General features: G+C 46.7%; 1 protein-coding gene across 4 annotated transcripts in view; it reads right to left on the bottom strand.

Moving 5' to 3' along the window:
• Window positions 1–14,501, bottom strand: part of LOC137426898 (calpain-1 catalytic subunit) — a 230,641-nt gene that overhangs the window by 141,504 nt on the left and 74,636 nt on the right. For all 4 annotated transcript variants that reach the window (XR_013623595.1, XM_078778894.1, XM_078778896.1 and 1 more), the window contains exons 7-8: window positions 2,510–2,595; window positions 2,227–2,301 (exon numbers count right to left, since the gene is read on the bottom strand). Coding sequence is in view for 3 of the 4 variants with exons in the window: in XM_078778894.1 (XP_078635020.1) it covers window positions 2,227–2,301; window positions 2,510–2,595 (161 nt within the window). In the remaining variant the exon portion in view is untranslated. The remainder of the gene's footprint in view (window positions 1–2,226; window positions 2,302–2,509; window positions 2,596–14,501) is intronic.

Here is a 14,501-nt window from a genome sequence, read left to right as displayed (position 1 = left end):
GGTTGTGGATGGGAATCTTAACGCCCAGTGGTATGTGGATAACATCCTGCGACCTCATCTGCTGCCATTCCTGCTAGACCACCCAGAACTGAGAACCTTTCAGCATGACAACGCTCGTCCCCATGCTGCTCACTTTACCACTGCATTTCTCCAAGGCAAGAACATCAACACATGCAGTGGCCTGCGCTCTCCCCTGACCTGAATCCCATAGAGCATCTGTGGGATGAGCTTGGGAGACGCATAGTTGGCAGGGCCAGGACACGGGCAGATCTGCTTCAGACATTGAGGACTGAGTGGGACAGAATCCAGCAGCCATCCATCCAAAGACTGGTAGGCAGTATACGCCGACGATGCACTACCTGTATTCAAAACAATGGTGGCCACACACGCTATTGAAAGGGGACTGACATTGCACCCTGTGCTGTTCTGTACTGTAGAACAAACTGATGAGATGGTGTATCTTGGTCAAAAACTTGACATGTCACCAATAAAATGCCAATGTTTCAATTAGCAATTGTTGGTTTGTTTTATTTTGAACTGTTACAATTTTATTACATTTCAAACAAGTGGTAAGTTTCTTCATAGTCATGTCATGTCAGACCATAGTCATGCAGTTGTCTTCGTGCAGTATCATTGGAGATCCGTGGGTTTGCACGCCCCGGATTTTCTGCCGCAGTGCGGGATGCTGGACGGAATCGATCCCGCAGGTGACTTCGGACCATCTGCCTGTCCTGCCTTGCAGTGGTGACTCTTGGCCTCCCTGATCGAGGTCTGTCATCTGCAGAGTTGTGGAGGGTGTCTCTGTCCACCAGGGCCGATATCGTCTGGTGTGAACAGCCAAGGCGACATGCCACCTCAAGGTAGCTCAGTCCGCCTTGCAGCATGCCCAGGGCACGCTGCCGTTGATCCCTTGACAATCGTGGCATGTTGATTGAAATGCCCATTTTGCACTGGCCTTTTTTAAAGCCAATATCAAGACATCACGTGCAGCTCATTAAAATCATCCCGTACCCCTTGGCTAATCACTGACAGTCAAAACGGCTGTTCAACAGCTGTGCTATGATGAAGTGACCATTGAAGGTTCAAGTGACCATCCGTGACCGTTTTGTCTGACAGTGAGGACACTATTGTCCACAAATAAGTTCACACATTTACTACACGCAGTGTTATTGTTGATATTTAAAGGTTCAAAGGCGGTAAGTTTCTTTTGCGTTTCAGTATATATATATATTTATATAGCTTGGGAGATTAAGGTATATATATATATATATATATATATATATATATATATATAAATATATATATATATATATATATATATATATATACATATATATATATATATATATATATATATATATATATATATATATATATATATATATATATATGCATATGTAGGCCATATTCAAGTCTTTTTGTTGATGATGCCTGTTTGATTGATTGCAAGTGTCTGTATAAAATACAATAATACTTAATGTTTCAGAGTTCTCATCACTGAAAACATACATGCACTGTATATCTTACCATTTACCGTAGTTACTTCCGCCACCGAAGGAGGGAGGATATTTTGTTTTCACCCCTGCCTGGTTGTCTGTTTATTTGTGACCAGGATATCTCAAAAAGTTGTGGACCGATTCGGCCAAAACTTGGTGGACCGATTTGTCATCATCTGTGATGATGGATGTGTCATCATCTGTGTCATCATCTGCACCCATCATTTCCTCTGATCTACCCAGGGCCTATCATCAGATGTGTGACAAGGAAGACTTGATTTGATTTTGGTGAAGATCCAAATCCGAGAATTTTTTAAATAATTACAACTGATTCTTCACCATTGAAGGATGGGGCCAAAAACGACATATAGCACGATATTTCAAAAAGTTGTGGACGAGTCCTGACCAAACGAGGTGGACAAGTAGGTAAAGTGACAATAACAAGCCGATTAGATTATGGTCCAGGTGCAAATCCAGATACGGCCCATGAGGGGGATACAACATGTAAACTCTCCAGCCTGGCGGAGGTATGCGCTCCACGTTTAAAATGGACTTCCTTCATCACCGTCACCTGAATATCCCCACCACCTGTGTTATTATTTTCTAAACATTCCTTCCCCCATCCAATTTGCACATGATGTATGATGATGGACCCTGAAAGCATAAAGAGGATGAGAGATCGCAAGGTACACAGAATAATTATCTGCAAAAGCGCACGAGCTCAACTCACCAGAACTCTCCATCCTCATCATTGACATGCAATCGATCCTGTTCACTTCCATCTACATAATCCCACAGTGCTGAGCTGCACACGACACACAAGGGCACACATCAGAAAAGGCATTGAAAAGGATTGTCTGAATGAGAGATGTGTCATCATCTGCACCTCATTCTACTCGTATTATCAACAGTTTAAATAATTTTGCTCGGTACATCGAAGACAGGTCAAGACCGTAGGAGTACTTTATCCACCATGGGAAGAGCATTAAAATGAGGCAAAGAGCGTTTCCAACCTGTCACTCCAGGCTCCGGTCCATTCAACTTGTCCCCAGGGGTTCCGTATTCTGACCAGATGTACTTTCTGCCCATTGTAATCAACCTGTGCCGACAACAACTATGGATTGACTTGCAAATATATTTCTATAACTAGTATTAGTACCCCATGATCAATAAACATTTTCTATTATTCACTTTAACGAAATTAAGCAAATAATAAGGAAAGTAGTGTGAAGTTTGTGAGAAAATATTAGGATATGATCGCAAGTAGGGAATTTATAGTCCATGAAAAGGTGTTTCAACTCCTTCTGCCGATACGTCACCAAAATACATCAAAGTGAGCAGCAAGCACAACATCAAAATAAAATAATATGGGATGACCAGGACCTTTTCCACATCAAGACAAACTATTTCACACACACATGACCACCTCCATGTTTGTTTTTCACCAGCCTTTGATTAATAGGCTGGTTTAATAGGCTGATTAAAAGGCTTTGATTTACTTCACCAGCCTCTCCAATTGGGGGACTTCCGTTTCCGGTCTTGCTGGCGAGGGTTCGTTTATTCTCAGCTCTCCACGCTCTCCATCGAAATCGAAGTTAAGTAATTGTTCCCATTTGTATTTTTGTTATAACTGTATTTATTTTATGGTGTATATATTGTCTCCCGACGAAGATTTTCGGTGCAAATCTTTCATACCTGTATTGAAAATCGTGTTAATTCGTGTCGTGTCTTGAGGCCTTGTACAGTGTACACTGTACAACCTTGAGGCATTGTTTTTCTCTCAGCGGTCCGTCGTTTGTGATCCAATAACTTTCGTTCTCTGTTTTCCCAGTCTTTTCACCCCATAGCCTACTTCCTTATGTAAATCTCAACTAAAAAACAAAAAAAACAAAAAAAAAACATTTCCTTTTCTGTTCTCATTCGTTTATTCATTCTTATTCGTTCGTTCGTTCTTCAACCACGTGTTTCTCCCCCATTTCCCCAGATAGATTGTCAAATTTCAACTCGTTATTTTATCGTCCATGCGTTATTGTTTGATTATAGTTAGTAATTGTTTATAGTTAGTAATTGACTTCCGTTTCCGGTCTTGCTGGCGAGGGTTCGTTTATTCGCAGCTCGACACGCTCTCCATTGAAATCGAAGTTAAGTAATTGTTCCCATTTGTATTTTCGTTATAACTGTATTTATTTTATGGTGTATGTACGTATATTGTCCCGACGAAGATTTTCGGTGCAAATCTTTCATACCTGTGTTGAAAATCGTGTTAATTCGTGTCGTGTCTTGAGGCCTTGTACAGTGAACACTGTACAACCTTGAGGCTTTGTTTTTCTCTCAGCGGTCCGCCGTTTGTGAAACCAATAACTTTCGTTCTCTGTTTTCGCAGTCTTTTCACCCCATAGCCTACTTCCTTATGTAAATCTCAACTCAAAAAACAAAAAAAATAAGACATTACCTTCTCTGTGCTCATTCGTTTATTCATTCTTATTCGTTCGTTCGTTCTTCGACCACGTGTTTCTCCCCCATTTCCCCAGATAGATTGTCAAATTTCAACTCGTTATTTTATCGTCCATGCGTTATTGTTTGATTATAGTTAGTTTTGGTTTGAATTTCCTGTAACTCGTAATTAATTAATCGTGTTCTGCTCCTCGTGTGTGGCCTTGTAGTTGTACCCCCGTCGGTGTTTTGTTAACTTAAGCGTGTTTTGCTTGGCTCTTAGTTTTTTCCCTTCTACCCCGAACATAATACTCTGTCTAACGTTCTAAATCCCCACCGCCCCCACCCCCCCAAAAAAAAAAAAAAAAAAAAAAAACATTTATTTTCCTTTCTCCACGTGTACTGTTGTCTCATCCTGTATTTTCTGTCCAGGTGTGCTGTTCGCCCCGCCCCCATTATCTCCTTGCCATCCACCGTTTGCCCTGTTCACGTGACTCGTGGTGGTCCCTCTCGGCTCTACCCCCGTTGGTATTTTGTGCATAGAAGATTGTTCACAGTTCTGTTTAAATATTATTTAAATATGTTTAACCTTTCCCCTTCTGTGTTTATTTCAGTGGTATATTACAACACGCTGTTTTTCTTCCTATTTAAAAGGCTTTTCTCAATTTCCTCTCCAACGCATTCCACTTCAAAAAAAAGAAATTCAATATCTTATACGTCTCCCTCACTACATGGTCTAAATTCACATTCATTCCATCCCTCCTCCATCGTTCTGAATCGGATTGCTAACTTGAAAATCACAACAAACCCAATTTGTTATCAATGTTCGTCTTTCATTAATCATCCACTTTCTAAACTCCCCTCTTGCCCCTCCCATCCAAATCCCCCCCTTGCACCTCCCATCCAAATCCCCCCCCTTGCACCTACACTCCTAAACTCCCCCCTTGCCCCTCCACTCCTGAACTCCCCCCTTGCCCTTCCCCTCCTAAACTCCCCCCTTGCCCCTCCCCTCCAAATCCCCCCCCTTTCCCCTCCACTCCTGAACTCCCCCCTTGCCCTTCCCCTCCTAAACTCCCCCCTTGCCCCTCCCCTCCAAATCCCCCCCCTTGCCCCTACACTCCTAAACTCCCCCCTTGTCCCTCCACTTCTAAACTTCCCCCTTGCCCCTTCCCTCCAAAACTCCCCCCCTTGCACCTCCCCTCCTAAACTCCCCCCTCACTCCTCCCCTTCAAAACTCCCCCCTAACCCCTCCCATTCAATTCTCCCCCCATACCATTCCTCTCCAATTCTCCCTCTTCCCCCCTCCTCCTCCAAGCTGCCTCCTCCCCACTTCGTCTCCCCTCTATCTCATACCTCTACCCCCCCAAACCTTCTACTTTCCTCTGCCCCCCCTCAAACAACCCCTCACTGTGCCTCATCCCTTCACCATCAAACCTTTCATCCTCCTCATCCTTCCCTTTCTTGGAACTCTACTGCAATATCTGACACACTATCAACTGCTCTCCCTACCTCCCCCTCTCATCCTTCATCTTACCCTACTCCTCCCCTCCCCTGTCCTGTACCTGATGCTCCCCCTCTCTCTTCATTAACGGTATGGACCTCAAACATCTGGGGCCTTCGCTCAAACCTGACTGATCTCTCCATACAGGTTGCTTCTGACAATCCAGACTTGATCTGCTTAACAGAGACTTTCCTCCCTCAAGATGTCTGATTCCTTAATATCTCTTCCTGGTTACTCCCTCCTCCGGTATGATAGACCTGAGCCTCGGCCTGGTGGTGGGGTGGCTATCTTTATCAAAAACTCTCTTCCTCACTCTCCTTGCACTGCCCTCTTTCCTCCTCACCCCCAGGAGTACCTCTGGCTACGGCTCCCTCTCCGCTCCCACCTTTTGTTCATATGTGTTCTGTACCGTCCCCCAAACAGTGATGACTCCATCTACATTTCACTGTCTGACAACATGGACCAACTTCTATCCACTCATCCCAACTCTCTCTTCCTCATATGTGGTGACTTCAACTGTCATCATGCCACCTGGTTGGGTGTGGGTTCCTCTCTCACCAGTCATGGCACCTCAGCAAAGGACTTCTGTGACTCACTGGGATTGACACAATCTGTCAATTTCCCGACCCGGATCTCAGCCAATGGAGTATCTTCTCTTCTCGACTTGGTTATGACAAACTTCCCTGCTAATGTCTGCTGCTCTTCTTCTGCTCCAATCGGTTCTTCTGATCATGTGCTTGTCAAAGTGGACATCTCTCTGGCCATTCTCAGAGAGCCTCCTCAGCGTCGACGAGTCTGGCATTTCACTCAGGCCGACTGGGACGGTCTTCAAGCAGCCATCAATCGTCTGGATTGGTCTCCCATCTCCACTGCCTCTGACATCATTTCTTCCTGGGAATTCTTCCAAAGCAAACTGATCTCTCTCATGCACAGATTTATCCCATCTCGCCTTCAGTTGTCTTACCCTTCCTCCCGTCCATGGTACACTGAATCTTGTGGGGAGGCAGTTGCCCTGAAACAACTTGCCTTTGCCTCTTGGAAGGCTAATCCAACTGAAGGCAATCTCAGTTCCTTCCACCAAGCTCGGAACAAGTGTGTGTCTACCCTCAGGAGTGCCAGGAAGCACTATCTCTCCTCACTCAAGAATGAACTCTCAAACCTGTCTCCTTCCTCCAAATCCTGGTGGCGACTGGTCAAATCCGTTTCTGGTGTTTGTGCCCCCTCCATCCCCTCCCTTACCTCAAATGGCCACACAGTTGACATCGCACGTGACAAAGCCGAATGCCTCAACTCTGTGTTTGCCTCAAAATCCTTAGTCCCAAACCCATCTCTCTCTGTTCCCACCTTTCCCAGTCGAACCCAACTGCTCCTGAACTCTGTGTCCTTCTCTCCTGACAAGGTGGAGGAGTTTTTGTCAAACCTCAACTCTGATTCTGCAACTGGACCAGACGGCATCAGCCCACGGGTCCTAAAATCCTGCTCTGCCGCTCTATCTCACCCTCTCTCTGTTCTTTTCACCCTATCGTTTGCTCAAGGTCATCTGCCAGCATCCTGGAAATCAGCTAACATTACCGCTTTACACAAAAAAGGTGCAAAAACAGATCCTTGCAACTACAGACCAATCAGCCTGCTCCCAATTATCAGCAAAGTCATGGAATCCATCATTGCTTCGGATATGAAATCTTTCCTCTTCTCCAATGGCTTGATCTCTGATCATCAATTTGGTTTCAGACCAGGTCACTCTACTCTGGACATGCTGCTTCTGCTGTCTCAACAATGGATGGAGGTCCTCAATGCCAAACAGGAAATCAGAGCTGTCTCCCTTGACATATCACGTGCCTTTGTTACGGTCTGGCACCCAGCTCTGCTCACCAAACTCTCCTCCTATGGTATCCATGGAAATCTCCATGCATGGCTTGCGGTCTTCCTCTATGGTCGTAGTCAACGTGTGGCCCTAAATGGATTTCTCTCATCTCCCCTTCCTGTTCAGGCTGGAGTTCCCCAAGGCAGTGTGCTGGGCCCTGTGCTTTTTCTGGTCTTTATCAATGATCCCTCCGACTCTCTGGAAAATCCTCTCTATCTCTTTGCTGATGACTCCACTCTCTGCCGCTCCATTCCTCTTCCCTCAGATCGGCAGTCTGCAGCCTCCTCACTCTCTGAAGAAGAAAAAAAAAAAAAACCACCTTTAGAGGCCATTTTTCCCCGCAAAGCGGGGATTGGCCTTTTTCGGGAACCGTGGTTGTTGTTGTTTTTCGGTCCCCTTTTTGAAGCAATGTTTTACGGCCGGATGCCCTTCCTGACGCCAACCCTTTTTGCCGCCTTTAACCACAAACAGGGAATTACCAGTGAACTGGTACTCAATTAGCCGACCTCGGAAGGATGACAGGCTGAGTCAACCCCCCTGGCGTTAATTCAGCGATCAGACCGGGATTCGAACCCAGGATCCTAGGATCCTAAGCCGGCACCCTAGCCGCTAGCCCAACACCAGGGTCTCTGAAGACCTGGACAAAATCACAGACTGGTCAAACAAGTGGAACATGTCTTTCAATCCTGACAAATCTCACACTCTTACTATGTCTCTCCGAAAAGATCGACTGGACAACCCTCCCATCTACTTTCTCAACAATCCTCTCCAAGAAGTTCTGTCGCTCAAGCTTTTGGGTCTCACTATCTGCCATGATCTTTCTTGGGAAAACCACATTTCCAAGCTGGCCTCCAAAGCCAGTCGCCGACTGGGCATCCTCCGTCGTGCGAAGTCCTTCCTAGGCACACCTGAGCTCCTCGCCACATACAAGGCTTTCATCCGCAGCTCAATGGAATACTGTTCTCCCCTATGGGCTGGTGCTCCTACCTCTCACCTGGCTCGGCTTCACGCTGTTGAATCCAAAGCTTTCAGAATCATTGGAATCTCCCGCAAAGAAGCTATCTCTGAGGGCCTTTCACTCACTCACCGCCGGCAGGTAGGTGGTCTTTCTGTCTTCTACTGACTCCTCTCCGGCCTTGCTCCCCCAGCTCTCTCTGTGCTCTGTCCCCCAAATATTCCTACAGGTCGCACAAGATCTGCCAGCCACCCTCTGATGGTTAAACTGCCGAAATCTCGGCTCTCTGCTCACCTTCACTCTTTCATTCCTCTTTTCTCCCGCCTCTGGAACAAACTCCCACACTCACTTCAATCACACTCCTCCCTCCAGGTCTTTAAAACAGCTGTTCACCACCATCTCTTATCTTCCCCCATCCAAAACCTTGATCTTTTCTACCCCCACTAATTCACCCCAGATCCACCTTGTTTGAAATTCCAACTTCTTTCCTGGAAGTCCTGGCAGTGTCCATATGTTTTATACCTCTCCCACCCACCACCCCCCCTTCCCATGCCTCCCCCCCAAAGCCCTCTCCCTCCCACAGTTCTCTCGATGTCTCCATGTCTCTCGGTCCCTGCTCTCAAATGTTGTGTTTGTGTCCTTCCCCCTCTCTCCCCAACTTGTCTACCGCTCCCGATGTTATTTGTTTTATGTGTCTATTTGTCTTTCTGTGTGATTAATGTTCGCTCTTTCACGAGCCTCGATCTTGTATACAAAAAAAAAAAAAAAAAACAACCTAGCTCGGCTTCACGCTGTTGAAACCAAAGCTTTCAGAATCATTGGAATCTTCCACGATGAAGCGAACTCCGAGGGCCTTTCACTTACTCACCGCAGGCAGGTTGGTGGTCTTTCTGTCTTCTACAGACTCCTCTCCATCTTTGCTCCCCCAGCTCTCTCTGGGCTCTGTCCCCCAAATATTCCTACAGGTCGATCAAGATCTGCCTGCAACCCTCTTATGGTTAAACTGCCAAAATCAAGACTCTCTGCTCAGCTTCACTCCTTCATTCCTCTTTTCTCCCGCCTCTGTAACAAACTCCCTCACTCTCTTCAATCCCAATCCTCCCTCCAGGTCTTTAAAACAGCTGTTCACCCACCATCTCTCATCTTCCCCCCATCCAAAACCTTGATCTTTTCTACCCCCGCTAATTTCACCCCAGATTCACTTTTTTGAAATACCAACTTCCTTCCTGGAAGTCCTTGCAGTGTCCTTGTGTTTTATACATCTCCCACCCTCCCCCCCTTCCCACGCATCCTCCCCCCAAGCCCTCCCACAGATCTCCCGATGTCCCTGCTCTCAAATGTTGTGGTTGTGCTTCCCCTCATCTCCCCATCTTGTCTACTGCTGCTCTGACTAAATGTTCTGTGTGTCTGTTTGATTTTTTGTGTGATAAATGTTAGCTCTTTCACGAGCTTCGATCCTGTATACAAAAAAAATACAAACTCAATGAACTAATAAAATTCATTTTGTTGATAACGTTAATGCTTCAGAGGAGAAATGTCCGATACGTACTGGTAACACTTTGTGCAAGAAAACTCTAACAGGGCATGCATTTGTGTTCTCCCCTTTGAGAGATTCAAGATACGTGCTCTGGTCTTGCTGCGAACTCATCGTAGAAAAACTCAAATTCTTGTGCACACTTTCCTTGCTATCAACCTTTCATAAATGTATAATGCTTCCATAAAATCCCCTTTTATGAGGCTCAAATCCATGGTGTTTATTTATTTCAATATGCAGAAGCGGTTGCCCTGAGGGAATTCAGCTGTATGAGTTGCCTTGAGAGCATTTAGCATTAAAGGGCATTTCACCCATTTTTTGGAAATCACCCATTTAGCAATAAAGGAAATCTAGTGCATCCAAAGTTAGTTGCTCTCAGCGCATTTGGGCCCATCAGTTGACTTGAGGTCATTTTGCCTTGACTTGAGGTCATTTTGCCCATCCGGGTTTGTTGCCTTCTGGGAATTTAGCATTAAACCACAATTTATGAACATCCATCACAAGTTGACCAGTCCAAGAATGGCAGGGCAGGCAGATTTACTGCCCACCCTCTCCCCAACAGCTGACCTGAAGGTCATTAATAAGATAGCTCTTTATATTTGATGCCTATCTTCTTCATCGTTCTTATGCAGCACAAGACTGTAGCATCATTGGCCGAGAGTGCCACTGATGCAATTCCCTCTGCTTGTTCGGACAGGAATTTGGTCATGGTGCTAGCGATAGCTTGTCTACTCTTTACAAAGGACACCATGAGATCTTCAACGTCCACCGAATGCTGGCAGATGGGATGCCCAGTTTAACGTCCATCCGAGGGATGGCACACACATTGATGAATCACTTTGCCCCTGAAATACCGGGATGACAGTTTATAGCTCGGTCAGGATTCAAACCCAGGCTGGACAAATTAGAGGTGAGTGTGTGTACCTCTAGGCCATCCTGTCAGCCCAGGGCCTATCATCAGTGTCTGCTAATGATATTGTTGTAAATTTGAGAATTGTTGTAAAATACCACCCTGTGTAAGTGTCATGATTGTTGTAAATACCTCCTTTAAGAACCAAGATCAATGGTCGTCCCCTTAGTTAATTCACCGCATACACCTAGCCAATTTTAGAACCTCTAAATAGTTATTCCCTTATTCTATGTTAGTTAAAGGCTGTGACTTCCATTAGTTGACACTCCATTGCACCAAATCAAATAAGAATAGCTCCCCTTCAATAATTACATTTCCCAGCCAAACTCTCCATCTCTGGGTAAAGCAGTTTCACAAGCGGGGGGTGCACGCCCTCTCATTTCGCTGCTATAGTGAATATGTGCTCCGTGCTCTGTTTGAACAGGAGGGGCGGGGTCGCCGGGAAGAGGCAAGCCCAGGGTGCGCCACGAAGGGCAGGGCTGTTCAGCCCCATGCCCAAATAAGGAAACAAGCCCGAGGGGAGCGCTGTTCGGTGCCATCCCCAAATAAGGAGACAAGCCCGTGGCATTGCCATATAAGGTCACGAAACAGAGCACGGGGGAGGGCGGTACCGAAACCGAGGTGGGTGTGTCACACCCGTGCTGAAGGTATGAGACAAGCGTGCGACGATCGCGCAAGAGATATACAGCAAGAGATACAAAGAAGGTGGTGCAAAAAGGAGGATTGGAGGGAGAGAGACGAGTCAGACGATTGAGAGAGGTCCGGAGCAGATGACAAAAAGAGCCCGAGGCGTGTGGAGGAAGGACGAGATACGTGTGCTGCCGCCGCCCTGCCCGCTCCTAGCCCGGAGAGGACCTGCTTGCTGTGCGCCCTGCTCAACCTTCCAGGCTTTGTGGTCCCACCTGAACCTTCTGATCCCTCCAGCCAATCCACTCTGCAATTTCCCCAGTCGTGTACGTGAGTTTGTTCTGTGTGTCTTGTCCCTGGGGTTAAGTAAGGCTGTATAATATAAGTTAATATTTGCACTGTGTCTTCTTCTTCTTCTTCCAGTTACTTTCGTTATCTTTCCTTCTCCTTGGTTCTTTTTGATTGTGTGTAAATAATAATAAATCCTGTTCTTCCTACCTTCGTCTTCTTCCTTCTCATCCGGTCGTTTTAGAGGTTTCCACATTGAGTATACGTGGCGCGATTCGGCCGACGCATATTAATCGGGTTTAGCCCCTATGATAAACGACTCACGCCGCAGTTCGCTTCGCTCGGCGCAACCAATCATTTACGCTGCGGCCGTGAGCGGGGGGGGGGGGGGGGGGTGTTTCTTTGCGTACCGGGAGGCGCTGGTATTTAGGTCATAGGATGGTTGGGCCTAATACCCTACCCAGCGCTGACCGGGCGTGACGTCATACCCTCAGGACCACGTCGGTCAGTCATAAACAAGGGGATTAATCCCCCCTTCCTAAGGGGAAGAAGGCCGACATTGGATTCCATAACAATTGCTGTCAGGAGTGTCGAATTCGGACCTGAAGCGCAAATAGCACGCTCAAAATTTCGAGCGGCCAAAATTTAATTTTTTTAATCCCAAATTTGAAAATCGCGCCATGGATGATCAAGGCGACAGGATGCCGGTGGGGGAATTAGAAGAGGGGTTAGAGTCGACCCAGGACCCCAGGGAAGTGTATATGGGAGAAATGGAGGAGGAGAGAAATGAAGATGTGGTTGAGGGGGTATCAGGTGCGCAAGATGGCGCCCTCGCGCACGTGGTTGCAGAGGCACAAAATGGCGGTGCTGCGGCAGCCGAGCCCACGGCACTGGTGAAATCGGACCTCATCGTGGCGCAGATGATGGGGTATATGGCAAAAATGGCTGAAAAATCCAGCAGAGAAATGGGACAAATTATGGAAAGAAATAGTAAGCAATCGGGGGACCGAATGAGGGACGAAGCAAGGGCTGACACTGAAAAAATGGAAAACAGAATGAGGGAGCGATGAGAAAATCAAATCGGGGGATTATTAACGGACATGGAAAATCAAATCGGGGGATTAAAAACGGACATGGGAAATCAAATCAGGAGGCTAGAAGCCAAATTTGAGGGTTTAGACAATAAATTTGAGGGTTTAGACAATAAATTTGAGGGTTTAGACAATAAATTTGAGGGTTTAGACAATAAATTTGAGGGTTTAGACAATAAATTTGAGGGTTTAGACAATAAATTTGAGGGTTTAGACAATAAATTTGAGGGTTTAGACAATAAATTTGAGGGTTTAGACAATAAATTTGAGGGTTTAGACAATAAATTTGAGGGTTTAAACAATAAATTTGAGGGGTTAGACAACGGGATGAAAGGGGTGAAGAATGGGTTAACGGGGCTAGAAAACACCATGGAAGGCAAATTGAGGAAAATAGGGGAGCAATCGACCCGGGAAATTAAACAAATGGGAGCGCAGATAGAGGAGGTGAAAATCGGGTTAGAAACTAAATTGTATGCACAGAGGAATGATTTGGAGCAGATGAGGGTAGCATCTACCAAAGAGATGGGAGAAATGGGGGAGGAGATCAGACGAGGTGTGAGCGAGGAGTTCGCGGGGGTACGCGAGGAGGTAAAGCGAGTTGAGGAGCGTATGGAGAAAGAGGTGAGAAATAATACGGCTAGGTTACAGGGGGGCATAGAGGACCTGACACGGGGAGTAGAACAGCTGATGGTGGGACAAAAGGAATTAGTGGAGCAGGTGGAAAAGAACACTGCATTCATCGGGGGGTTAAAGGCGACGTAGAAGGAGATAAAGAACGAACTTATAGCGACAAAGAGGGAATGTCGGATGGTACATGTGGGGTTGACAAAGAGGTTGGACGAGGTGACAGAGGCAGTGGAGACGAAGGACCGGGAGGTGAGGACGCATATAGAAACGGTCAAGGGGGCATTAGAGGAAGAGATCGAGGGGCGCACCGGGAAATGAAGGAGGTAAAGGAGAAATTAGAGGAAGTGGAAGAGGGGGTGAGTGAAATTAAGAAGAGACGGCGGGAAACTAAGAGGGAGATAAAGGAGGAAGTCATGGAATATGTGCAAGGTCTGTGCTCAAATCGTGATGATGTGCTCACGAACCAAATAAAGAGTTTGCAGGTGGCGGAAGAGGAGCGACGACGAGGTGCCGAGGTGAGTGGCGATATACTCGGAAATGTATATGGTGTGAGGGGAGATTCAGTCGGCTTGGGTGTTGATTTAGACCCGGGTGTTCGTGAGGGACCAATGGTAAGGTGTATGACTGGTCCGGAGTGTATGGATAGAGGAGGTGTGCGAGGATGTCCGACTATGGGGTGTGTGAGGAAAAAGTGCGCGCCGAGGAGTGAGTGTGCTGTCGAGAGTGAGTTGGTCGTAGCGCGTGTGTGGGGGGGCACATGGAAGCGCGGGATGGGGAGTGTTACAGGGGATGGAACGGAAGAATGCACACCTGTGGTGAGTGTTACGTAGGGTGTAATGGGAGAGTGTGCGCAAGAGGATGCGAGAAAAAGGTGTGTAACAGAGGAGTGCATGGTTGCAGAGTGCGCTGTCGAGAGTAAGGGTGAATGCGCGACCGAGTGTGGTGGTGAGAGTAGTGAGAGTGACATGGAGCACGAGTTGGTTGTAGCAGGTGAGAGAGGATGTACACCTGGAATGGAAGGATGCACACCTGAGATGGTCGAGCGCGTGTGGGAATGCACACTGGAGTTAGTAGTAAAGCACGTGATTGGGTGTGCAAGTGAGTGCACACCCGTGGTTGTCACCGGCGATGTGACCGAGGAGTGGGTGCGAAGAGGTGTGTTGGTGAGGTGTGCG

This window comes from Myxine glutinosa, chromosome 5 (genome assembly GCF_964187855.1).
Source record: "Myxine glutinosa chromosome 5, kmMyxGlut1.1, whole genome shotgun sequence".
In the NCBI taxonomy this organism is placed as follows: domain Eukaryota; kingdom Metazoa; phylum Chordata; class Myxini; order Myxiniformes; family Myxinidae; genus Myxine; species Myxine glutinosa.
The sequence above is the reverse complement of the archived record's forward strand: the minus strand, read 5'-3'. Positions and strand labels throughout refer to the sequence as shown.